A 26,836-nucleotide genomic window follows, 5' to 3' on the forward strand; every position below is an offset into this window, starting at 1 on the left:
CGTTAAAGAAACGTTTACCGGCTCGCGGTCTATTTCGCAGCATCAAGGTCAGCTAACGGGAAGCTTCCCGATTCGCGAAGCGGGAACGAAGAAAAAAAAATATTTAAAAAAAAAATTCTTCATAAACATATAAAATATATTTTTGGATTTAAAGAAGAATACATTTTACAGCTACAGATATTAGCTGTTAAAAAACCAATGAAATTCACAGAAAAAACCATAGGTTATAGACCATATATAGTTAGGAATTAGCATTTACAAAACCTTGAAAATTCACTGAAAAAACCATAGGTTATAGACCATATATAGTTAGGAATTAGCATTTAGAAAACCTTATTTTACTCACACAAAACCATTGAAATTCCATATATAGTTAGTTGCACTAACTATATATCGCGCACCCGCAATCCACTGCTGATGATGTCACATATTACATCATTCATGACATGGTCAGTGACATCACTGATGACATCACTGATGACATCTCAAATGACATCACTGATGACATCACTGATGACATCTCATTTGACATCAATGACCACATCACTGATGATATCATTCATGTGACAATACAATGCATCTCCTCACATTTTAATATAACCTCTGTTTCACCCAGTGTTAAAAAGAGAGTATAATTTTTGAAACCATTGACACACCAATACTAGTTACTACATACGCACTCACTGATTGCTACGTCTACACACACCTTCACTCATTCACCCATACAATCATTCATACATACAATCACTCATCTTTACAACACTATCATATGCACTCATACACCTATACAGACACTCACAGTCTGCCACTCATCCATGGAGTTACTCACACACCTAGTCAGTCCTGTAAAGAATCAATGACACTTCCATTTTCTTGTCTATACAGTTAAACATAGAGCACCTTACATTTTCAAACATATACTAACACATACTTACCTTCTTATACAATCATTGATACAAGTACAGATTGATCTGCACAGAGTCACACACCTCCCAGCTAGCCACACACACACTCAGTCTCCCATACAAATACTTGGGCAATCAATCAATAACCCATATAGTTACTCATATAGCTACTGATCAACACATGCAGCAGTTTACAGAACAACAGACATAATGATGCACAAATTAAGACAGTTTAGTCACTAACCCATGCAGTCAGTGAGACACATTTAATCACTCACTCATACAGTCAGTCATGCACCTACTAAATCCTTCGTCCAGACACTTACACATCCACTCATTCTTCAATATGTAAGACATATTTAAACTTTATAGAAACAAAAAATCACTGGATGTTGTTATCAGTGATGTCATCAGTGATGTCATTTGAGATGTCATCAGTGATGTCATCAGTGATGTCACTGACCATGTCATGAATGATGTAATATGTGACATCATCAGCAGTGGATTGCGGGTGCGCGATATATAGTTAGTGCAACTAACTATATATGGAATTTCAATGGTTTTGTGTGAGTAAAATAAGGGTTTCTAAATGCTAATTCCTAACTATATATGGTCTATAACCTATGGTTTTTTCAGTGAATTTTCAAGGTTTTGTAAATGCTAATTCCTAACTATATATGGTCTATAACCTATGGTTTTTTCTGTGAATATATATATATAAGTAAGTAAATAGACAACCAAAATAAATACAAATCAAAATAAGTTTATATAAGGGTGAGCCAATCGTGCACTACACAGTTTTTCAGTATGCACGCAACTTTGCAAAGCGAGATCGGGCCCTTTCTGCAATCAAGATTTGTGCTAGTAACAATAAACATTAAAAAATGATATTTTTTTATTTGTATGTTGAAATCTGTCTTTTAAATGTACAGTGAAAACGGTGTTAGTTATTTTATTTTTATTTTCTCCAGCATGGCGCCAAGACAAAAGCAGAATGCTTTGCAATAGTCCCATGCAGGAGAAGGCACCCCACATGCTGCCACTACAATTGGGCCCATTAGCACTTATTGAATGACAATCAGCTGTAGTCTCAAACTGACAATGGGCCGCTCCACAGTCTGCACAAGGGAGGCCCGGGAGGGGCGGCTGCAGGGAGTCTTCTCAGTTTAACAAGCATTTGCAATGCAATAGGTCTCGCATTAGAAAGGTTTGAGCTATTGGTATTGTAATTGACACTTTTTTAATTTGTTTTGTTTTTGAAAATAGCGAAATTAATAGTTTCGTCATTTACAATACCAATAGTTATAACTTTTGCAAATGTGACACCTATAGCATTTGTAATGCAATATGTGTTGTATTTACGTGACTTAAATGTATTAGTATTACAATACTCAATTGCAAACGGCAGGTTCTCCTTTGGTACCACATTTCCGTGAACAGTGTAAGGCTATGTCAGCAATTCTTTTTTCCTATGCTAAGGCTATAAATAGCACAGTTAGCTGGAGATCACTTTACACTCTTTCAACTAGAAAAGTGATCTTAGCATACATTTATAGAAACCTGAAACTGAAAATGCATGGCCGGCGAATGGCTTTGTCCCAGCACGAGTTTAACAATAACCCCTGGCTACAAACCAGTAATTCCGGATGCATAGTGGGAACGGTGGTGTTATTTGCATAAGAGAAACAAAGTACCTCCAACTCTGCATTTCATCCAGCTGCAGACACACACTGGCTAAAATATTACTTGATGGTTTTAATGCAGCGCTCGCTTTGAAGTTGTGGACTTAGAGTTTGGTGGAGGGAAGGTCAGCTCACATTGAAAATGTGTACCTGAAAAAAACGGCAAGGTAGTTCATTCAGTCCCAATATCTTCCAATACTCTGCAGAGGCCCGTTGTACACGATCCCACACACAATACGTAGTCTGATATTTAAATGCTTGGTAGAATGGATTATGTCACATGCAATGTCCCCACTAAATGCAGCACGTTAGAATCAAGGGCTGAGTCGTCATTTTAGAAAGCTTGCGTAAATAAACGTCTTAAATGAAAAACGATCTGAATTTTAAAGAGTGAATCCCTTTAAAAAATAAAGAAAGCGATAAAAGGATCCACTTTGCACGCTTCCGACCGGATGTGCATTAAAGCTCGAACCAAAATGAGATAGAAGGTAACGCAGAGTTGAAAGAAAACAGAGTCAAGAACGATTGCATATTCCATTTAGAGAATAAACTAAGTGTTTAGTACAATATCACTCACTGCTCTTTTATGTCGAATAGCATCCGAATGTTTTCCATGGTAGACAGGAAGCCAGGCAACCTGTGTTGGGACGGGGGCGGGGCCGCAAACAGGAAGCAGACTGGAGCCTACCCCTTCGCTCCTGTTTGTGAAGCCAGCTGGAAGATTTGCCTGTGAGCTAGCGGGGCTCCCATGCTCGTGGTGAGCCCGCCTGCTGCCGAGGGAGAGAGGGACACGCCGAAAGAGCCCGGTGAGTGGGGGGGGGGAAGATGTGTGCGTGTGTGTTTGTGTGTGCACGCGTGTCTGTGTGTGTGCATGTGTGTCTGTGTATGCGTGTGTGTGTGTGCGGGTGTAATAATAATGGGAAAGCCTTTTCACGTAATAATAATGAGAAAGCCTTTTACAAGACCTGGCTGCTTAAAGACAAATTAAGATCACTACACTTGCTGTAAATAACTAAAAAAGCATCTTGCAAACTTCCCCCCTTGGGTGACTCTAAAGTGTAAGCATTTCATTTCTAATTGAGCGCGTTAACCGAAAGCGAAAGCCCGCCCACACAGCAAGCAGCCAGCAGCAAAAGCGCGCTCACAAGGACAAATCTGAGACACAAAAAGCGCGTGGCCGACTCGTGTCTCACATTCCCAGAAGTTGGCAACATAAGTTGTCGAGCTTGGACGCATGCTTTGCATGTTTTACCAGCTCGACCTAAAAAGATAAGAGCGAGAGGCCCGAGTGAAATCTGTTTAACTTACGGGGCCTCTCGCATGGGAAACAGCATTCCTTTCTGAGATTTCGCATTTCGATTTCAGTATGATGTCTGTAAGGCGTCCGTAATTTGGGATCCCCAAATTACGGACGCCTTGTGGACATCATACTAAAATGACGGACGGTCCGTGAAATTTACGGACGGTTGGTCACCCTAGCGAGGGTGTGCGCCAAGTGAGGCTGTGAAGAATCCGAATCGGGCTTCAGACATTCAGAGCCGGCTGGTGGCTTGAACACAGTTGCTGAGAATGTGCACATCACTCCTGATAGTGTTGGGAGACTGGCTGAATGAGTGCACATGTGCGGACTGTACTCGCAGATGTGTTGTACATTGGGAAAAGCTCAGTAATATCTGAGATCGGTTTTCAGGCTCCTTAGTGTTATACTGTCTTGTTGAACTGCGAGTGCAAGCCGTGTGGTGGTGGCCCAGTAAAAGGATCTTCAATTCTAACACTTGAATGGTAAAGCCCAGAAAGATTTAAGGGTGCTAGCGTTCATCTTCATTTCTAACGTTGGAATAATGAAATGTTTGCAGGTTATGCTAATTCCCCCCAAAAATCAAACATGCAAAAAATTTAGATAGATATGCATATCTGTCGGACTTTTCAAAAACATGACTGTATTTTGCTACGTCTGACTGTTACATCTAGATTGAGAGCCACCCAGGGCACGAGTCAGGGGTACACGCGGGTGGACAGTGTCCACACACTATTACCACAGGGTGAACGCCGTCCACCCTGCCAAGAATTTGGGCCCCACTGAATAGTGTGCTGAACTCATTCCAGTGTAATTTCAAAACACCAGGACACTGTCCGCAGCATCTGCATGTAGTCTGCTTTCCATCTTCAACAAGCAACAACATGCAGGCGGGGACGGGGCTTTCTCATTAAAGACTCCTGCTGGGACCATAATAAAGGCCGAATCTGAGGGGTCATCAGGCCTCCCTTTTGTTCCAGTCTCTTGGCTGGGAGCAGTCAGGAGCCTCACACCTGATGCAAATGAGGCGGAGGGGAATCAAAGACTCACACCTTGTTAGCACTTCACACATACTTAAGAGAGCCAGCTCGGGCCCTTTTTTAGGAGATATGCATGCACTGTAAGAATGTCAGATGTGTTGGTCTTTCCCAGTATTTACAGAAAGCAAATTGCATTTATATAGAGCTTACTGCACCTGAGGAGGCGTTGAAATAATTTAAGTACCACTATTTTTTCTTGTACTCATCCCAATGCACAGTGTCAGAGCGCTTTACATCAACATGTGCTTATTACATGTACAATAAATGATATACGTTTGTAAGTGAGTGTACAGGATGTGTTACATAAAACTTGGGGACTGCAAGGTGTAGAAGTCACATATCATCTTCCATAGCTCACAGTGCTAATATCCTTGCAATCCGTTCAAACGTACACATGATGGACCTGCTAAACATATATGTGAGGGCTTTAGGTATGATGTCACTTCTTGAGATGCCACTTCCTGCAATGTCGTGGCTTGTGATGCCACTTTCTATAATGTCAATTCCTGTGATGGCATGTGTGATGTCATGCGCCGTGATGTCGCGCACGGTTATGTCACTTGCATACTGTCTATTTAAGTTAGTCCCCCCCACTTCAATTTTTAGGACTTGTGCCCTGAAGCCACCTATTGTAACAAGGAGAGTATTCTGGTCTACCTTTCAGTATTTTTTTCCTAACTGGAGCAGGCAGCATGAATATGTGCTGTAAGAGGGTGTATGACGCATCAGAATCATACCTTCGGCTAGTGCTCAGAATAGCCTAGACCACACACTACGGTTCCTTGATCTAGCAGTGCAGGTTGTTCAAGAAAAACAGCACATGAAAATTAACCGTTTGCAAGTGCTACAATATCCTTAGAATGTATATGGTGCAGTGCTGGATTAAAACATTAGTTTCGAAGGTTCAGCACATGCATTATTGAATGTCCCATTTGCCTAGTTAACATGATTGTGACTCATTGATCCTGTTTGTGTGATGGCCACATTTCCGTATGTTAAAACTGACTGTCCTTTGATTTTACAGGTTCGCATCAGCTGGAGATGATGGCATTGTCTTTATATGGGATGTTCAGGTAATCCATATTTTTTTGTTTGTTGCTGCTTGATGTTTAAGTTCTCCAGAATCTAAAACATAGAAATGCAGATAGTTGGTTTAGATGATGTTACAGATGGTTTGTGTAACATCTTCAGATTTAGTTTTCCTCTCTCAATCAAAAATTAAGTCGTCTATTATTCAAATAAGTAAATTATGTAATTCTATCATATGTGCCTCCACGCTTAAATGGCCCTAGTGTTTGTCACACAACTGCTTCCATCTTCCAGTGCTCCCCTCATACCAACAACCTAGCAGAGTCCATAAGTAAAAGTGGAGGATAGAGGGCTGATGAAATGCTATAGCTCTTGGAAAACATGAACAATTTTGGATGTTGCCAGTATACTTCGAAAAGTAGAATATGTAAATTGCTTTAAAAAATATCTGTTGTTAAGAAGTATCTCAAGGTCCTGTTACAAACTCTCATGTTTGCCGATGTAAAAAGTAATTTAGAGATAAACATCAATATCTGGACGTTTCAACTAGAAGAAACAAAGCTGCATTTTTTCCTTGGTACCATTCATTCTCGGAAGATACCTATGGCGTGGGCCACATTTAAAAATTCCTTGAGTGAGATGGGCTTCCCTTTCTATAATTGTTCTTTTGAGTTTTATATTTAACTTTTTAAATAAAACTTTATGTTCTCGTGTTATGTGTTTTTCAGTTGTTTACCTACACTTGTGCCTTTACTTTATATTTGTTAATATCTATTGATTTATTTTGCTTTTCAGACAGGTGAAACATTATTAGAACTACATGGACACACACAGCAAGTTACAGCAATCACAGTGCTCCCATCAGCTGAGATTTGTGACGAACAGATTGGCTTGATCTTGACAGCTTCTTCCGATAGAACAGTTATTGTATCCTTATGTCTTGAAATTGTTCTATTTGAAAATATGCACTGATATCCCCACGCTTGTCTGAAAGTAGTCATCTGTTAATAAGGAATGTGAATAATCCTGCCAGCAGAAGAGAATTCCGTTCTCGCTTGACTGTCAACAGGTAGTAGGTTTCCAAGCTGCTACAGCTCCCTGTCATGGAAGAAGAACAGGTGATTCTATGCAATTAGTAGGTCGAGTCTGCAGTAGCCTACCCACCTCAGGTTGCCACCAGTGTGACGTTTGTCAGAGATTGCCATTCACTTGTCTTAGCAGAGATGGCAGGGGTGTGGCCAAACTCAACTACATTGACTGCTTCCCAAGCCTGAATTGCAGCTGCCGTGTTAGGGGAACAAGTCCATCTTCCCTGAATGAACTCAAACACCTAATGCTCCAAGGATATGTCCGCATGCCCGAAGAATGCAAATGCACTTCATGACTGATACTTCCCGCAACGGAGGCTGTAGTGTGGGCTGTTGCAAATTTCAATGCCATATCCAACAAACAATAGCTAAAGGACCCTGACCCATTGCCCCTCTTTGTATATATATGTTGATCACATACACTCATGCAAAGACAATAAAGCTGTCTCTAGCCTTATCTAAAGGCTAGAGACACAATGTAATAAAAAAACGGAATCCTATTTAGATATCAGTAAAAATGTCAGACAAAGTTTCCAAAATAGCAGACAATGTGTAGCTGTTTATAGAAATATTTCTGACATTTTAAAGATCCTTCAGCTAACCCACATCATAGCTGAGGAATGAAAAATTTCCTAGCTAACGTGAAGCAAAGTTTCAATTCTTTTAAGGACTCCGAGGCGAGGATTAGGTTTTCTTTCTTCGTTTTAATAAGTAGCAGCCATGTAAAAACATAACATCATAAACAGCGTAATTTCCCATAAACCTAGGTAAACATGAAGATAAAAGTTCATTATCCAATGGGAATCCAGTATATGTGCTCATCTACTTTAGTCCCCTCTCGCTTTCCCTCTTTCTTCCTGCGACAGCAGCTGAAATTGGAAGATCCTACTCCTGTTTAGAAGACTCTGAACCTGCAATAAACAACAGGTTAAGATTTAATCAACCAGTATGCACCAAGGCGGAAACAATACCAAGAACAACTTTACATTGCAAATGTATAAAAGGTTTCGTGTCCACGATCAAAAGAGAATATGCAATAGAAAAACCATGTACATCACAAGCAGTAAACAGTTTACATACATCCCTTAAGCAGATCCACCATGCTGGAGTGGGCAATGATGCAACATTGGGTGAGCCAAACCTCGCCTCCAAGTCCTTAATAAGATTGAAACTTTCCGTTATGTTACCTAGGAATTTTTTCATTCTATGTCAGGGTCTGGAGGCGAGGATTAGGCTAGTTTAAAGCTCATTTACCACTATGTCGCAATGGAGGGAGCTGGTTTGAAATAGAACCTGTTAAAGGTCAAATTCGAAGACCAGCCCACTAGGTTCAAAATGTCTTCCAAGTGAGCCCTAAGGGCGAAGGCCTTTGAAGTCCCAGCCCCTCTGGTAGTGAGTGCCCCAAATATCTTTGTCTCAATGCCTGCTTCCTGTATGGTCCATCGAGCCCATCGTGTGGTGGTGGGGGAAGAGACCGCCTTGAACAGTTTCCGAAGGGCAGTGAGCAGTTGTCGTTCAACATGGGGTCGAATATACTCAGTCAAAGCCTCATACACCTTGAAACTTTGAACCACACACAATTTTGGGGAATCTAGAAAAGCTGAATAGGAAATAAAGTGCAAGTTACTCTTTGTTCACCTGGTGACATAAAAAGGGACCCCATCTGGGGTTAAGGTCCTCCCCATAATGTCTAAGAACCTCCTGCAAGAGTTCAAGCATAAAAGAGTGGCCAACTTGGCCGACAGTTACTTGTGTGACTGACATTTGCTGCTAGGCCATCAGAGTAAAAAGTTCAAGACTTTATTGACGTCCCACCTGACCGAGTAGTGAGGCTCTGGAAGAATAGACATGGGGATACCCCTACGTAATTTCCTGACAAGGGAATGTCCAGCTGAAATCGTAGACCGAAAAGTATTGACCAATCTATGCCATTCCCTCCGAGCCCAATGCGGACAAGAAATTCAGGTTATTGACAATGTTTGTCCCCATGGGATCCAAATCCTGTTACTGGGACCAGCCCAACCATCGAGACCAAGCCATTTGGTAGCGCTTGTCCATACCCTCTGCCCAAGCTCAAGAGGGGAGGTTCACAGCACTCCTCGTAAGTCCCGGGACATGCCTTTGAGACCTGCAATCCTCTACGCCATAAGCCGGAGGGTCCCATATATCACCCGATAATGAGGATTCCCAAAGGGTGCTGAGGAGAGACTGTTCTAGGGGTAGACGGATTGGAAAATGCCAAGAAAGTTCCATCAGAACTGGAAATCATACTTGCGTCTTCCACAGCGGGGTCACCACCACTAGATTAGCTGCCTGCCTGTGTGCTTGTGCTATCAGTCTCATTATCATGGCAGAGGGTGGGAAGGCATAGCCCTTATCCCAGTCTGGGATCCACTCCTCCTTCAGAAAACCCACCACACACAAGCATGCATGCCGGCTCCCATGCAAAAACTGGAACAAAGTCTCAGAAGAACACCTCACCTCCGCCCTCTACTGCACTCCACCACCAACTACGACAGACGCCAACACCGCGCCAAGCCACCTCCACCAGTGGATTGACAACTGCGTCAACACATTCCCTCCCCCCTTCTAGAAGACTACAGGCCAACCCAACAAGAAAGCAAATTGGTTCACCACGGCACTCTTGGAATCCAAGCGCTCCTGCAGATGACTGGAAAAGACGTGGAGAAACACCAGAATACCGGAAACACACACCGCCTACAAAACAGCCACCCCGGCACACCACCAACTCATCAAATCCACAAAGAAGAATTTCCTCCAAGCCTGAATGCTCTCCAATGCCCACAACTCCAAGGAACTCTTCTCCATCACACAATGGAATTTGCCTAACCCAACAGCAAGACAAGAGAAGTTCCTCCCTCCCACGACCTCTGCAACAGACTCTGCTCCTTCTCTCACCTCCAGCTCAAGACACTCTTCGATAACTTTGACAACCAAGACCACTGCTCTGCCTTAAACCCCACCCCCAGCGATGCCACCTGACATACCCTACTCACTTGGACCCCGCTCACGACAGAAGACACCCTAAAGACTATGAAGAGCATCCACTCCTGATCACCTTTATTTTTTTTTATTTTTTTTTTAAGCTTATAAAGCGCGCGGCTACCCCCAACGGGGGTGTCCCGGCGCTACGGACAACAGACAACCAGAGTGGTTCAGCGTGGCTAGATTTTGGAGAACAGCCAGGATTTAAGTTTACTTCGTAACAACGATTCTGATGTAGTGAGCTTAAGGTCTAGAGGGAGGCCATTCCAGTACTTTGCAGTGATCACAGCAAAGGCACGACCCCCATTCTAGAACGGCGAAAGCGGGGGGCAAAGAGTAGGCGAAGGTGGTTTGATCTGAGGGCACGTGAAGAGTGGACAGGTTTTAGCCTATGTCTCAAGAAGGCAGGACCCAGGCCATTAAGGGCCCTGAAAGCAATAACCAGAGCTTTAAATTGTATTCGATCGGTCACCGGTAGCCAGTGCAGCTTAACCAGATTCGATGAGATGGAATGGCCATAATGGAGAGAGCGACAGTTAAGCATACCAGCCTTAAAGGTCACTGGTTGACTGGGTAGCCTGAGGTAATCAACCTGCGCAGTATCACTTTTCCAGGGGGTTTCCAGGGTTTCCAAGGAAAAAGCGCAGTGCCTACATTTAAAATGAGGCAATTCGGGCTCTGTGAAAATGCAATGTGCCGCGATGGTGCAGGCCCCACCATTCATCATCAACAGCTGAGACCTAGACCAGCAGTGCCGAGAGATGGCGAGGGAACCGGCAGCTGGACTGGTGCTAGGCGCGGACGGGCACAGACGGGCTTGCCTTTGGCGCGCCCGCTTCGCACGTCCGCTGCGCGTCATGAACTTCATGCACTTAAATACACTAGCCCACTAACCCCTGACTCCAGCCTCGTGACCGGAAGTGGGGAAAACGGAGAGAACGCCCTCACTACCCTCCTCAACAATCGGGCGGAGCCCGTGGTGGACCGGGGTAGGAGGAAAGGAGAAGGAGAGACGAGGTAAGGTAGTAGTGGACTTCAATATAATAGTGCACAATTCAGTAGTGAGCAATAAAGTTTAAAATAGTTTTAAAACATAGCACGAACCAGCAGCTAGCGCGAAACCAACCTCATGGTAACGCGCGTCCGCTGCGCGTCGTCAACTTCAGGCACTTAAATACACTAGCCCGCTAACCCCTGACTCCAGCCTCGTGACCGGAAGTGGGGAAAACGGAGAGAACGCCCTCACTACCCTCCACAACAATCGGGCGGAGCCCGTGGTGGACCGGGGTAGAAGGAAAGGAGAAGGAGAGACGAGGTAAGGCAGTAGTGGACTTCAATATAATAGTGCACAATTCAGTAGTGAGCAATAAAGTTTAAAATAGTTTTAAAACATAGCACGAACCAGCAGCTGGCACGAAACCAACCTCGTGGTAACGCGCGCCCCTCAGACACTCAGACCTTCCTCAGACCTCCCTCAGACCTTTGCCCGCCACACATCTTCCACAGGGCCGCCACAGCCATTGCACCTGAGCTACGTCAAACCATCAACTGCCTCCTCGAGACCGCCACATTTCCCGACAACTGGAAGCGTGCCTAAGTCAACCCCCTCCTAAAGAAACCCTTCTCAGACCAGACGAACCTCAAGAACTTCAGGCCCATCTCGCTGCTTCCTTTCGCAACCAAGGCCATCAAAAAGGCCGTCCATGCCCAGCTAGCATACTTCATCGAAGCCAAAAACATCCTAGACAGCTCCCAATCCGGATTCCTGCAGCAATCACAGCACCGAGATTGCCCTCTTCGCCGACACAGACGACATCCGCGCCCTCCTTGAACAAGCCCAAATGGCACCCTTCATCCTCCTGGACCTATCAGCAGCCTTCGTCATCATCTCCAACCGCACATACCATCCACCAGACTCCATGACACCAGCATCCAAGGAAAGGCCTTAGACTGGATACGCTCATTCCTCACAGGCAGAACACAGAGAATAAGACCGCCCTTCCTCTCAAAACCGACAGAGACCAGATGCGGAGTACCCCAAGGATCCTCCCTCAGCCCGCCTTCTTCCACTTCTACATGGCCTCCCTCGCAACCATGGTCAGAAACCATGGGCTCAACATTGTCTCCTAGGCCAATGACACTCAACTCATCCTCAACCTCACCAAGGTCACCAGGCACAACTTCCAAGAAGGGATGACAGCCGTCGCAACCTGGATGAAGAACACCTACCTGAAACTTATCTCAGAGAAAACAGAGGGTTTCGTCCTCGACTCCACCCCATCTGCAAGGGACGACACCTAGTGGCCCCTGCCCTCGTAAACAAACCCACCTCAACAGACAATGCACATAACCTCGGTACCATACTTCACTCATCACTATGAATCACAAGATCAACGCTGTCTCCTCCGCCTGCTGCAACACCTTCTGCAAACTACGCAAAGCATTCCATTGGATACCCCCCAACTCCAGGTAAATAGTCACTCCTACACTCATCACCAGCAATCTCGACTATGGCAACGCTCTCTATGCCGGAATCAACAAAAAACTCCTCCATAAACTCCAGACCATTCGGAACGCCGCAGTCAGACTAATCCTCGATATCCCGCGGCACAACCACATCACCCAGCTCCTCCGCGACCTCCACTGGCTCCCCATCGAAAGAAGAATAACTTTCAAGCTACTCAAGCACGCCTACAAGGCCCTCCACAACATGGGACAACAATACCTCGATAGCGGCCAAGAGAAACCTCTGCTCAACTGACCTCAACCTAGCCACTGTCCCATGCTTCCACAGGAACAGAGCGGGTGGAAGGTCTTTTGCTTACCTCACAGCCAAGACCTGGAACGGTCTCCCCCTTCACCTCCGGCGAAGCCAGACTCTGCACCTATTCAGGAAAGACTCCAAGGCCGGGCTCTTCAAATGACTCCAATGGAGTTGCACCCCTCACCCCAGTGCCTTGAGCCCCTAACGGGTGAGTAGTGCACTTTACAAATGCTTGATTGATTGATTGATTGTCGGTCACCACAGCGTCAGAATACAGTCTGCAACTGAAGTACCATGGGAGTTGGTGGTCAAGTTTGGATGCAAAGAGGTATCAGAATCGGGACTCACCAGTTCGAGAGAGCTAGGAATATGGTCTTAATCAACTTTCGCAGACTTGTGTCTTGGAGATGACATGAATGCCAGTCTGCAACCTGGTTGTCAGACTCTGGGAAATGGTCTGACATCACCAAGATTTGATGTTCAAGACAGTACTCCCAAAAATCCTTGGCCAGGTCTGAAAGGGCTTTGGACCAAGTACCCCCCCAGGTGATTAATGTAACCAACTGCTGCTGCATAGTCCATTTGTAGGAGAAAGCAACACTGCACACGTTCCCTTGTCCAACAGTTCACCGCGAAGGAACCTGCCATCAATTGCAGGCAATTGATATGGAGGGACTGTTCTGCCATGGACCAACTTCTGCCTGTGGTAACTGCACCACAGTGTGCGCCCTAACCAGTGCTGCTGGCATTGATTCAATCACTAGATCAGGCTAGGAACTGAAAATTACGTGCCCATTCCAAGCCTCGATGTGCATGAACAACCAGCGTAGTTTGTCCTTGGCCTTTTCTGAAAGAGGGATAAATTGGGAATATGTGAGGCTGTGGCTCAAGTGTGAAGCCTTTAACCATTATAGGGTAGGGAAGTAAATAGGACCTGGGAAGATTGCCTGGTTGGAAGATAAAAGCAGGCGACCACTCTGGCAATTTGCCAGAGGGTAGTTGTTGACTTGGAGAGGGTCCTGTGCACTTTGTGCCACGTTTTAGGCATCTTCCCGGATGGCAGACTGAACTCCACAGAGTTTATCATGAAGCCTAAGAAGGTAAGAGTTTGAGAAGGAATCGGGGCAGATTTCTTGCCATTGATTATGAATCCCAGGGTTTGTAGGAGATCCAGTGTCTTCTCCAAGTGTGCAGAGAGTGCTCGCGGGCATTGGTCCTTAAGGAGCATGTTGTACCGGTACACGTTCGTATGAATCCCAGATGCCCACTGGTGTTTAACCACAGATTTGAGGACCTGGGTGAAACACCAGAGGCCTGAGGAGAGGCTGAATGGAACGGAGTTGAACTCAAAGGTCTGGCCTTGCCACTTGAATTGGAAGAACTATTGATGTGGCGGTAAGACTGGAACTGCCAGGTTAGCCTGCTTGAGATCCAGTCATACCAACCACTTGTTGGGCCTCAGGAGATAGCGAAGATGTATACCCTTCATTTTGAAATTGTGGAAGACCAGCCATTGGTAAATTCCCGGAGATTGATCACTGGAGGTTGGCTTCCATCCCTCTTCTCCACCAATAAAAGATTGCTTAGGAACCCTGAAGGGCGAGGAGTGGACTGGAGAATGGGCCCTTTGGAGAGGAGTTCCTGGATCTCTACCTGGATTAAGAGCTACCTCTTGCTCTGAGGAAGTGCACCAAACGCCCCCCAAAACGTTTGTGAGAAAGGAGAGTTGGGCTCACCGTGGGTGTTAGTGGAAGGGCACCACCTCGGAAACCGTTGTGAAAGCCTCTCCGTCATGGTTGACCTCTGGTTGGGTGCAAGTTCTCAAAGTGGGAGGAGTCCTGCCTCAGGCTTCTTTGCGAGGGTTGTCCCCTATTGGAGGCGTAAGTGTTCAGCCCCGGTGAAAACCCGAGGGTTGAAGATGCGCTTAATGGACGATTGGGCTTTGTCTACTGAATTAAACATTGAAACAAATTTCCTGAGCTCCTTGACGAAAAGATCATCAAAGAGCCTGTTGTGCGTTACCTGTCTGCTTCCAAGTTTGTCAAATTCCCCAGTTTGGAGTCTAGCTTAATGAGGAGTGATCTGCATCTCTCAGTAGACATGGTGCAGTTTGTGTTGCGCAGGAAAATGATAGCACACTGGTCCCAGCCAGACAGAACTCGGTGGGAAATAAGTGCTTCTGATTCTTGCCATCTTCAACCATATCCAAAATCTTTGTTAAGGGACTAGTCGCGTCCTGGAATTTATCCTGGCATGACTTCTTTTGGTTCTCTGATGTATTTAGACAGAAATGTGGCCATTCTGGCATAAATCTCAGGTGTGACAGCTACCTTGACATCCGAGTAAGGCTCGCACATTCTGCCTGAAGGCCGTTCCATATTTCTTTATAAAAGGGCTTATGCAACCTCCCAGCCACATACATGGCTTCCTTGTTCCAGGGGACCATTCAGAGGAGTGAGGGTGCATCAGCTCCTCAAGGTCCAACATAGACGGCAGATCCCCTCCTTGGTGGGGCCCGTCCACTCTGGGGGGTTAGTCACCAGCTGCTAGGATTGTTTGTGATCAGAGTCACCATCAGATCCAGTTTTGGAACTGCTTGAAGCCAGGGGAAGGGGGAATGGCACCCTTGAGGTTTCCGAGGCTGTCCGGGGAGTCAGATATGGTTTGGAAGAGGGGGTACATGACTCAAGAACACCTTTTTGTGCCTGGAAAACACCTCCAGGTCCATCCCGGAGGCCTGAGGAGTTTGCACAGATTCTCGGTGGGTTAGGAATGGGGAGCACTGGAGGTAGAAGGGCTCCTCCTCTTCGGTGTAGCAGTTGTCGTATTCCTCCTTGAGGTAAGTATGGGACAGACTGCTCATAGAGGGACACTCCGGTGGGTAAACTTAGGTTAAGAGCGCTAACATATGCTGGCGGGACCTAGGAATGTGTGGGTAGCGAAATGCTACAATAGTGTTGCTGTTGTGATCCGTGTGATAACACAGGAGGCAGCAGCAGACAGCAATTACCTTGATGTGCTAAATAAAGGTCAGAATCACCACATGGGTTGTGTCTGCCTCAAAGTAGCAGGAGTGAATCCCTGCTAAATCAGCATACTGACTCCGCAGATCTTCGTACTCCAAGCGGGCGGGGGCTCGCAAGACAATTAGCGGCTTACACCGCAGGCGAAGGCGCTCGGCAAGGACAGGAATATGCCAACACGCACCCTGCTGCATGCGGGCTGTAAAGAGCATTTGTGCTGGAGCGTGCGACATGAGGGGAGTTCTCCTTCTGACAGCCAGAGGACCGCAGTGTGTGGTGTCGGGTCCCAGGCCCACATGATGTGAATAACAGATGCCAGGTGGTATATTACAGTAACTGGCCACGAGCACGTGCACCCAAGCCCTTTTATTGGCAGGGCCACGTCACTCGTGACACCCGTGATGGATGGGTGGGGGTGCAAATGTGTCCAGCAGCCCTCAAGGGAGTGACTGGGAATACAGATACCTGCTAAACACTAGAACGTGTCCTGCAGGACACTACATTCCTCCCAAACTTTATTGAAGAACAAAAACAAAACATTAGTCCAACCTTTGGGGACAAGTAACAGTCAACTAAACACCACAGGGTCCATCCGCCTTACGAGTCAGGTGGGGGGAAGACGTCAGGTATTGGCTGGTGACCCTGCCAGCAGGAGGACCATCTCGGCAGGCACTCATAGTTAAACATGAGGGGTTCAGGACACGACTACTTGCTTGGAGACGTCCACTGCATACCATCAGCTCACTGATGAGGATATGTCTTACAGTCCTGCGTGGCTCCAATCTGCTGACGTCGAGGATGGTCTGTGGTGAATTCTAACAGTTCATACAATGGGTATGCGTCATGAGCATGGATGGAGTCTATGGTGAGAGTTCACAGAGGTGTTGCCTGATTGACTGTCTCTGTTGACTGCTTGGCTGTAACCGATAACCTGTAGGTGGGCACTGTCTTTTCTCAAACCTCCGCCTGGGGAGGCCCGTTGTCGGGGTTGCTACTGGACTGCAGGAGGGCTGCGCTGGGGACGCTTGTGTGCTGATTGGGAGCAGCTGCAAGACCACAGAGGAGCCGTTTCTTAGTCGCACGCACAACCTTCAAGGGTGGATGAGTCTTGGCTAAGAATGCTCTCACTGCCACAGTTCAGGTGTAGGCCAGGTTCGCAGATAGCCTCTGGTTTCTTTTGTTGGCTGGTGTGGCAACCGTGTAGGACTCCAGTCCATCGGTACTCGGGGAATGGTGTTGCTTGACGCATGTGATGAGGGCTGGCATGATGGCAGTTGCCAGCCATATGGTGAGTCGGAATAACAGGTGGTGGTGACTTGCTGGGAGAGTTGGATGTCTGGAGGGACTTAGCAGCCATGTGTCTTCGCCTTGCTGAGGTTGATCTTCGGTGGCGGCACGCCACGTGGAGTGCGCAACTCTCCTCTCGCCTGTCTTGGGGCCACTGGCAACTCCATCTTGAGGCAGTGTGAGGAAGGACACTCGGTGCTGATTTTCACCCGTGGCATCTGCGGTCAGGAGCAGTGATGCCGTTTGACTTAGACTGCTGATGCTCTGGGATGGACGGTCGCCTGGGGAAGCGTTGGGGAGAGACTAAGGTTTGCACTTGCTGCGGCTTATGTTTGGTTCTCCTGTGAGGCTGTGCCCAGGGATGTCGGTCCACCTTGGTGTATGTCTGGTGTGTCTGGATGTGCTCTTGGCTTGCTGGGTGAGTCCTCTGTCTTCTCCCCTTGTTGGTCTTTTCAGCGCACCTGTGTTCATCCGGTTCTTCGGGGTGACGGGGCTGTCACTCTTCTTCCCTCGAGGGCGTTACGCTTGGACTTCAACGGGCGCCATCATGGCGCCTACTTCTGCCTTCGTTCCGGCATGCTTGGCGGAATCGGCCACTTCGTGTAACATGCTTCTTGCCTGCTGTGCGAAGTGACGTCCGGCCAAGTGTCGCCGGTTGTTGGATCACATGTTGCTGTGGCGCCTGCCACGTAGAGTGTGCGACTCCTCTCTTGCCTGTCTTGGGTCACTGACGAATCAGTCTTGAGGCAGTGCGAGGGAGGATACTGTGTTGTCTTCGGCCCACTGCAGGGCTTCTCTAGTGTAGTTGAGATGCAGGTGCTCTCCGTGCTGCGTTCAGCAGTATTTCCTTATGGAGATGTCTCTATCTCCTGGGCTCCTCCCGTGCTGTAAGGTTCACTGGTGCAGCCTTCGGTGCACGTCTAACTTAGTGCACTCAGTCTTCTGCTTGGGCGCTTTCTTCTGGCAATTGGTGTGCCTGTGGTGTAGTTTGCGGTTGTGTTAGTTCACCAGTAGGAGCAAGTGATGCAATATCCTCTCTGGCAGTGGCAGCCCCTTGTGGTGCGTGCTCTGCACCAGTCTTTCTTGTGCTTTTGGGGGGGATGGCTACCTTGAGATATTGCTGTCTGGATGGTGTTCCACCCTTACTGGTGGTGGCTGTCTTTGGTGTTGCTGCTTGTGTTTGGTCGGCGCTTGCGGGGCTGGAGAAGCTTCGGGCTTCCTGGGACCCTTGGTGACGTGCAACAGTCTTTCTCCTTTGAAATTCTAGGTAGCCCTTTGGGGTGGCGCACAATGCACCCCGTCTTCTTGTGCTTCCTGTGGGGCAGCTCTGGCCCCCTGGTAGCCTTTTTTTCTCTGTCTGGGTTTGGAGTTTCTCCCCTTCAAACTGTCGTCAGCGCCATTAGCTGCGCTGGGAACAGTGCTCCGTCTCTTCAGCTTGTCTTGCCTGGGAATGGGGGTTGTGGTCTCCTCTCCTGGATGCGGGTACAATCTCACTCAGTCTGTGGCTGGATTCTTGCAGTGTGTGTAAACTCTCTTCCGGCTGGGGCTGTAGGTGGCTACCAGAGGATGCACTATGCACTTGCATCTGTCTATTTTTCCTTTCTCTTGTGTGTAACTGCAGTGCTGTATGGTTGCCCTGGAAGACAACAGCCGCTGTCATGGGCTCTGTGTGAATGGGTGCACATGTCGGGAGGCACTATCTTGTTTCCTGTGTGTGTGGGTATTAGGGCTCTTCCTTCTGTCGGCAGCAGCTCCTGGGCATGGATTCTGGAGATGCTTGGGTGCAGATTCTGAGCAGTTTGGTGTCGCTGCAGCCACCTGTGTTGTGAGTCCACGACAGTCTCACTAATGCTGTGGGCTGTGCGGCGGTGCAGGCATTCGGCCACTGGGGGTGCTGCAAACAGGCCTCTACAATGTTTCTCCTCCTGTGCGGCATCCAGATCATGTGAGTGCAGGACAGCCTCTGCGGTTCTGCAGTCTGGGGTTTCAACAGACAGCTGACACTGCAGGTGCGGCGCCGTTTGGCAGGTCACTGCCACGTATCCTTGATGCACCGTGAGGTGCACTGCAGGCAGGCTGGGCAGCTTGACTTTGATGCAACAGTGGGGGTGCGGTAGTCACAGTTGACTGCTGGGTGGCTACTGTCCAGTTGAACATAGGCCTCAGCAGCGTTCCTGACGCCACGGGCCTTGCGCTGTGGGCATTGAGTTTGCTGGGTCCACTCCTTTAGAGCTCCTGCGACTGCCCATATGCTGCGGGTTGTCCGGCCCTCATGAGCCTTACGGGAGCAGATGCAGAGGGGAAACGAAGGCTTGGCAGGCACAACTTCCTGCTCACCGCCCGCTACAGGGTAAGTGTCATTAATGCATGGGATGGTGCTAGAGGCACGCATTCCTTGTGGGGGTGGCTTCTACTCTGGCTCACAGATCTTCGGCTTACCGCATGCTGGGCTGGTGAAGGCGGTCTCTTTTACAGCTGTGGTGCGGTCAGCATCATCTCGCTGACGTTCTTCCCCTCTCCCCTACGGGCAGGCAGGGAATTGTGCCAGGCCGTACTGCAGTAGGCGAGAGGTGGCACGGCTGCGTGCTCTCGCTGTTCTTCAGGAGTCTTGGCCTCACAGCTCCAGCAGCGCAGCGGCGACAGACATTCTCCTTGTCCCACAGGCGACACTGATGGAGGGCAGTGTCATCAGTTTTGGTGAGTCCCGCAGTGCAGGGCAATGACGGGCGGTGCAGGGTGCGGCATGGCATGCGGGGCTGATGTTGTTGCGGCGCCTCGGTTTTGGTGCTGCAGACGCAGGGAGCGCAGCCGAGGGAGCGGTGCTTTGCTCGGGGGTGACAGGGTCACTCACAGTCGCTGCACGGTGAAGATCCCAGGGCTCTTTAAGTGCGGCGGTGATTGCCTGAGTGTGGAGGCGGGCATACCACAAGCATGGTGGGGAGACTCACGCTTTCCTTGGCATTCGAGCGGCTGCTGCGGGGGGTGCTCGTCCACGCCTCCGTTCGCCGGAGCCGATGTGGGTAGGAGACAGCCAGTCTCCGTGCCTTCTTCCTTAAAGGCAGAGGGCTGCGTCTCAATGTTGAGCTCGACCCTTACCGCAGTCACGGGCGGCAGCTCATTTTCTCCCCACGATGAAGCGCCGAGCAGCAGGCATGCAGGTTTAGCTATCCCACCCTCGTCGTCAATGTGGTGTCGGGCCTCAGGCCCACATGATGTGAATAACAGACACCAGGTGGTATATTACAGTAACTGGTCACGAGCACGTGCACCCTGTAAAGTTATGTAATAATGACAGACCAGCAGTGGTAGTTGAACAACTGGGTTTATTCGCAGTTTTAAATGTATTTCTCCGAGGAGCGCCGGCCGGCGCTGCTCTCACTCTGATTCTCGGCGCGCAATGCGATGCGCGCGCATCGCCGCCAAAATGGCCGCCGCACGTCACGTCTGCGTGACGTGCATAAACTAGAACGCTACATATCTCCCCCTTTTACAGAATTTTCAATAGTCACTTACGATCATTGTCCAGTTCAAAATCTTGGAACCTGGAAGGTCTCACCACCTGCCTTCCGCTCCTGGTGACCCTGACGGGGTCCCCCATAGTCCCTTGGTGCTGCATACCAGTTCCTTCCATTTCTTCACTTACTTCTCCCTCATCGTTCACACTTCTTCTAGGTCGGTCCGTTTCGGCTCCTTGACTCTCGCCCATTTCTTCACTTTCTCTCCCCCTCTCTGTACTTGCTCCATCACCTTGTTCACTTCCATCTTGTCCCCTTTCCATATTCGATTCCTCCACTTCTTCCCATTCCAATTCCGGTTGTTCCCATCTCAATACCTTGTTACACCGGGCCATGCGGTCCTGGGACCACACGTTTCCATCACTCAGCAAGGCCGCTCGATCATACACTTCCTGGACTTGCATCGGCTTGCTATACTTGCTGTCTCCTTTCTTCTGCAGGGTGGCTAGCTTTACTCTTACCCACTCTCCTTTTTCCAGGCCAGTCTCTTTCACATTCCTTCGTTTGTTGTAGTTGTTGGTGTAGATTGTCTGTGCTCTTTCCAGGTTGGCCCGTACCACGGCAGGGGACCATTCGCTGGTAACGACCTTTTCCTTCCAGATCCTGTTGTCATGCGTGAATGGTTCACGCCCTCTCAATATTTGAAATGGGCTGTACCCCGTGCCAGTGGGGGTTATCCTGTAGGCCCACACCATGTTCTCTAGCGCCTTTTCCCAATTTTGTTCGCTGGATATGGCGGCTTGTATGGCTCCCATCACCACTCTATTAAATCGCTCCACTAAGCCATTTCCAGCTGGATGGTATATTGCTGTACGTTTGATAGTGATGCCATTTCTCTGCATAAACTTACTCCACCTTTCCGACGTGAACTGGGGGCCATTGTCACTCAAGATCGATTTAGGGATTCCTTCCCTGGTGAAGGTTTCTGACAGAAACTTTAGGATGTTCTCTGTGTCCATGGACTCGTCCACCTTCAACTCCGGCCACTTGGAATATCGATCCATGAGTACACACACGTATTTCTGTGTGCCCTGGTCATCAAGGACGGGTCCCAAAATGTCTACAGATAGTTCTTCCCACGGATTTTCGGGGGGGTCAAACTTCCCTAGCGCTGGTCTCAAGGGTTTTAGGGTCTTGTCTGCTCCTTGACATTGTGGACATTCTCTGACATGCCTTTCGGCCCTTATGTCCATGCCTGGCCACCAGTAGTTTTGTTTAGCTCTTGCCTTGAGTTTTCCTATGCCCAGGTGGCCCTCGTGTAGCAGGCCCAACAGTTTGGTGGTGAGGTTCCTTGGAGGGATCACCTTGTCTCCTCTGTAGATGAATACCCCCTTGTCTCCTACCGACAGTTCCTCCCGCACTTCGTAGTATGGCCTGAGGCTCGCCCTCACACTTCTTTTGTCCGGCCATCCTTGTACAACATGTTCCTTTACTTCCTTCATGTCGGTGTCCTCCTCGTATGCTTCAGCCCATTCTTGTTGGCTGATTAACTTCTCTTGGTCTTCAATAAGAGCTACCAACTCCTCATTGCCTGCAGGGTCTTCCTCTCCGGGCTCCATGGCGGCAGCTCTACTCAGGTAATCCGCTACTCGGTTCCGGTTTCCAGGAATGTACTCAACATCGTACCTAAACTCAAGTAACTTTAGAGACATCTTTGATATCCGGGGTGTGGCACTGGCATGTCCACTCGATGTTAACACCTTTACCAACGGCTTGTGATCTGTTTTGAGTAGGAACCGGGTTCCCCACAGAAATTGCCGAAATCTCGTCATGGCCCATACCACCGCCAGCATCTCCTTCTCAATCACGCTGTATTTTCTCTCTGTATCCGTCAATGCTCTGGATGCAAAACTTATTGTCTCCATTTCCCCTCTTCCTCGGTCTTGCATGAGCACAGCACCCAGGCCCTTGTCGCTGGCGTCAGTCGTGAGTACTGTGGTGCCTTGTGGGTCATAGCCTTTGAGAGGTACCGCCCCCGTGACGTCCTTTTTTATGGTTTCAAACTCTGCTTGGGCTTCCGGTGTCCACTGGAACACAGTGCTCTCCCTGGTCAGCAGCCTCATGTTGTGGGTCTTGGAGGCAAAGTGTACTACGAACTTGCTGTAGTACTCCGCCATCCCCAGGAACGACCTGACTTCTTCCTTGTTCTTGGGGGGCGGTGCTTCTGCGATGGCTTTTACGTTTTCTGCCTTGGGTGTGACACCCTGCTGTCCAATCTCGTGGCCTAAGTATGTTACTGATTGCAGGCCCAACCGGCACTTGGTCCACTCCGCTGTAAGGCCTTTATTCTCCAGCGTTTGTAACACCTTCCCCAGCTTTTGATCGTGATCTAGCCTGTCACGCCCCATCACCAGGATGTCGTCCTGGAAATATTGGACGTCCTTGCAATCTCTGAACAGTTGGTGCATCATTTTCTGGAAAACTGTGGCCGCCGAGGCCAGCCCAAACGGCATACGACAGAACTGGTAGCACCCAAACGGGGTGATGAAGGATGTCAAGCTTTTACTGTCCGGATGGAGTGCTATTTGGTGATAGGCCGAGGTCAAATCGATAGTGGAGTACCACCTTACCCCTCTGGTCTTGGTCAACATTTCCTCTATTCTAGGGAGGGGAAATTTCTCCACCACGATATTTTTATTCAGTTCTCTCAGGTCCACACAGAGCCGGACCTTCCCATTGGGCTTCATTACGACCACTAAGGGCGCCAGCCATTCTGCGCAGGTGATCGGTTCTATTATTCCTTTCATTTCTAATTCTTGGAGTTCCTTCTGGACTGCATCTCTTACAGCAATTGGTACGTTCCTCACCTTGTGAGCTACCGGGATGGCTCCTTCCTTGAGCACGATCTTGTGTTGGAATTTTTCCATCTTTCCCACCGTGCCTCCAAATACTTTGGGGTAGTTCTCCTTCCATTTGTTCAGGTCCGGCCATTCCTCTTGTTCGGTGAGCAGTATTTGCTCTTTTCCTCCCGGATCCAACTTTATTCCTAGGTCGCCCTGGTCCAGCCACCCTAGGACGGAGGGTCCTTTCTCTGCGATGTACAGTTTACACCATGCTGACCGGCCCCTAAATTCGAACAACAGGCGTCGGAACCCCACCATTGGGATGCGGTCGCCATTGTAGGTGACCGGCCGAATGTCTAGTTTCTCCAACTCTGGGCCCAGCTTAGGCCTGAACGCTTCTTCCCACACTTCCCGTTGGACTATGGTGAATGGAGATCCGGTGTCTGCCACCACGGTGATGTTGATTCCGCCCATTGACATGTCCAGGACAGGTTTTGTAGACTTCTTCCCTTCTACACTCAACACTTGGTCATATATACATAAAACGGTGACCACCTCTTCCTCTGCAACCTCTTCCAGCTCTTCTTCGCCTTGATCAACGCATTTCACCATGCCCCTGGTTTGTTTCTTCCTACACACTTTCTCGTAGTGGCCTAAGATGCCACAGTGTAGGCACTTGGCTCGGAACGCTGGACATCTTCTATCACGTGCATCGTGGGACCAACTTCCGCATCTGTAGCATGATTTCTTGCCATCAATGCCCGTCTGCTTCCCTTGCCATCTGTTGGTCCCTTTGGCCCCTTGATCTTGGTCTCTCTGGTCTTTGCGGTGATCTCTCTCTTGTATCCTGTTCACCATGGTTGGGGTAGCCATGTCTTTCTTGGTTGCGTCAGCACACCTCCGTGCAAGCTCCGCCCTCTTTACAATGACCATTACGTCTTTGAGTGTGGTGTCGCCGCTTGCCCATAGCTTGTCTTGAACATTTGTGCTCGTAGTGTGCATCACAATCTGATCCTTGATAAATTCGTCTTCCCACAGTGCGTATTTACACGGTGACGCCAGCTTCCTCAAGGCCGCCACGTATTCTTCTATGGTCTCTCCAGCCCGTTGTTTTCTCTGCTGGAAATTAAACCTGTCCACTGACACACAGATAGTGGGGCGATATCGTTCATCTAGGTCTTCCACTGCATGGGCATACACGTCTTTATCTGTGTCCTCTCTCTTCTTGGGCACCAGACTCTTGTAAATCCTGAGACCCTCCGGTCCCAGGTTCAGTAACAGGATGCGTTTCTTTCTTTGGGGGGTGAATTTGTCTTCATTTTCATCCTCCAGGACCCCTATGAAATTGTCAATATATTCTTTCCAATCTTCCCACTTCATTAGTGGTTCACCCGGCTTCGGTAGAAATTGCACAGGGGCTATAGCATACCCCGCCGGTGTGCTCATTTTTCCTTCCCTGATGACTTTTGTGTCGGCGTCTTTGCCGGGGGGGCTGCCTGGGGTGCTGTCCTTGAACTCTGTGTTCGCTTCTCTCTGGGGACTCCTGGTGTTGGTCCCCACTTCCTCCCCTTTGGTAGCCAGCGCTGTGCAACTTTGGCGTGGTTAATTAGGGTGTCGTGCGTTCTTGCAGCTGTGGGGGGGGCTCGCGTTGCTGCTCGGGCCTGTTCGCCGCCTCTGTGGATAGCTGTGGCACTGCCACGCTCCTCGGATTCGCCGTACCTCCTGCGTGTCCTGCTGTGGTGTGATGATCAGTCTGGTCAGCGGGGCAGTGCAGGGTTCCTTGCCTGGGTCCGGGTGGCCCAGTGGCTGTGTCCAGGTTTGTATTCCCCTTCAGGTTGCCCACGTGGGGGTGCTTCCTCTGTTGTGGTGTCCAGCGATGCCTCCCGACCTCGTCGCCACTGTAAAGTTATGTAATAATGACAGACCAGCAGTGGTAGTTGAACAACTGGGTTTATTCGCAGTTTTAAATGTATTTCTCCGAGGAGCGCCGGCCAGCGCATTGCCGCCAAAATGGCCGTGACGTGCATAAACTAGAACGCTACACACCCGGCACCTTTTTTTGGCAGAGCCACGTTACTCGTGACACCCGTGATGGATGGGTGGGGTTGCAAATGTGTCCAGCCCTCAAGGGAGTGGCTGGGAATACAGATACCTGCTAAACACTAGAACGTGTTCTGCAGGACACTACACAGTGTGCCCCTCCCTGCGCCCGCTGTAAGGGGAGTCCGAACCTCGCTGCAAACAGTGAAAGCAGCCGCGAAAGAGCTGGCAACGCGTTCCCACGGCTGCTGTTACAAGGAAGAAGTACTGGCCCTGCTGAAAATCTAAAGAAATCAGTTAAGGCAAAACAGAAATTACCCGAGGAAAAGCTGAGGGACTGGAGCCACGATTTTTAGCTTGTACGACAGCTGTGGAGCAGCGAAGAAAGAGGGGACTAAACTGGATGAGCACACATACTGGATTCCCATTGGATAATGACATTTTATCTTCATGTTTACCTAGGTTTATGGGAAATGAACTGTTTTGTCATTATGTTATGTTTTGACATGGCTGCTCCTTGATAAAACGGAGAAAGATAAAGCCTAATTCTCTCCTCTGGGACCTGACAAATAATTCAACAGTTTATTTTTCAGGTGCATAGGTGTTTTTAAAGCATTCAGGAAGGAGGAATGTCTTAACTTGAGTTTCCTTAATACATATGAAACAGGCTTGGAATTCTGACAATGGTTCTCAGTACCAGAAAATATCAGACTTTTACGCTACTGTAAAGGTAAGTCTGCTGATTTATGCATGTTTTCAAATTTGTAATAAAACGTACTTTTGAGAAAAATGTACTAAAAAATTTTCTTTTAATAATAACAACCTACTATTACATATATGCAAGTGATCACGGAGAAATGTAGGTGGTAGATCAAGCATCTTGTCTGTCCAATAACTGGAAATGTAAGGGTTACTTTTGTAGTCCTAAGAAGAAACATTAGTCTCCGAGACCGGAATCTGCCAGTATGTGGGAGCTCAGGGCATGCCTAACCTGTGTGTAACGGAAAAATCCAGAGTCAGCCAATGCAAATTTCTGTTGCAGTGTAGAGAATGGTTTAATATCTGTCTTTTCCCACAGGTCACCCACGCGTGAGAGGCCTATGAGGTCCCATTTGTCAAACCCCTTACATTTTCACAAATTACCCAGCCGTTCCGAGTCCCATACTGTTGTCGCAAGCGTAAGTCTGTGTTCCCAACCCAGGCCCTTGGAAACTGTGTGCCAAACATGTACTGAGTGCTTGGTGGGGCCCGTGAGTGGAAAGCATCGCAGTTTAGAATAAAGGGCTCTGTTATAATTCCCACCAGAGAGCTGCCATCTGTCCATGTTATAGCCTGGATCTCCGGGTTTGGCGTAGGTACCGTGGTTGACAGAGGCCA

At 48.4% G+C, this 26,836-nt stretch overlaps 1 protein-coding gene across 1 annotated transcript in view; it reads left to right on the top strand.

The window, feature by feature from the left end:
* The window catches only part of WDR41 (WD repeat domain 41), a 497,424-nt gene that overhangs the window by 115,839 nt on the left and 354,749 nt on the right, over window positions 1-26,836 (top strand). The window contains exons 3-5 of the mRNA XM_078675219.1: window positions 5,949-5,997; window positions 6,749-6,880; window positions 26,127-26,189. Coding sequence (XP_078531345.1) covers window positions 5,949-5,997; window positions 6,749-6,880; window positions 26,127-26,189 — 244 coding nt within the window. The remainder of the gene's footprint in view (window positions 1-5,948; window positions 5,998-6,748; window positions 6,881-26,126; window positions 26,190-26,836) is intronic.

This window comes from Lissotriton helveticus, chromosome 2_1 (genome assembly GCF_964261635.1).
Source record: "Lissotriton helveticus chromosome 2_1, aLisHel1.1, whole genome shotgun sequence".
Taxonomy (NCBI): Eukaryota; Metazoa; Chordata; class Amphibia; order Caudata; family Salamandridae; genus Lissotriton; species Lissotriton helveticus.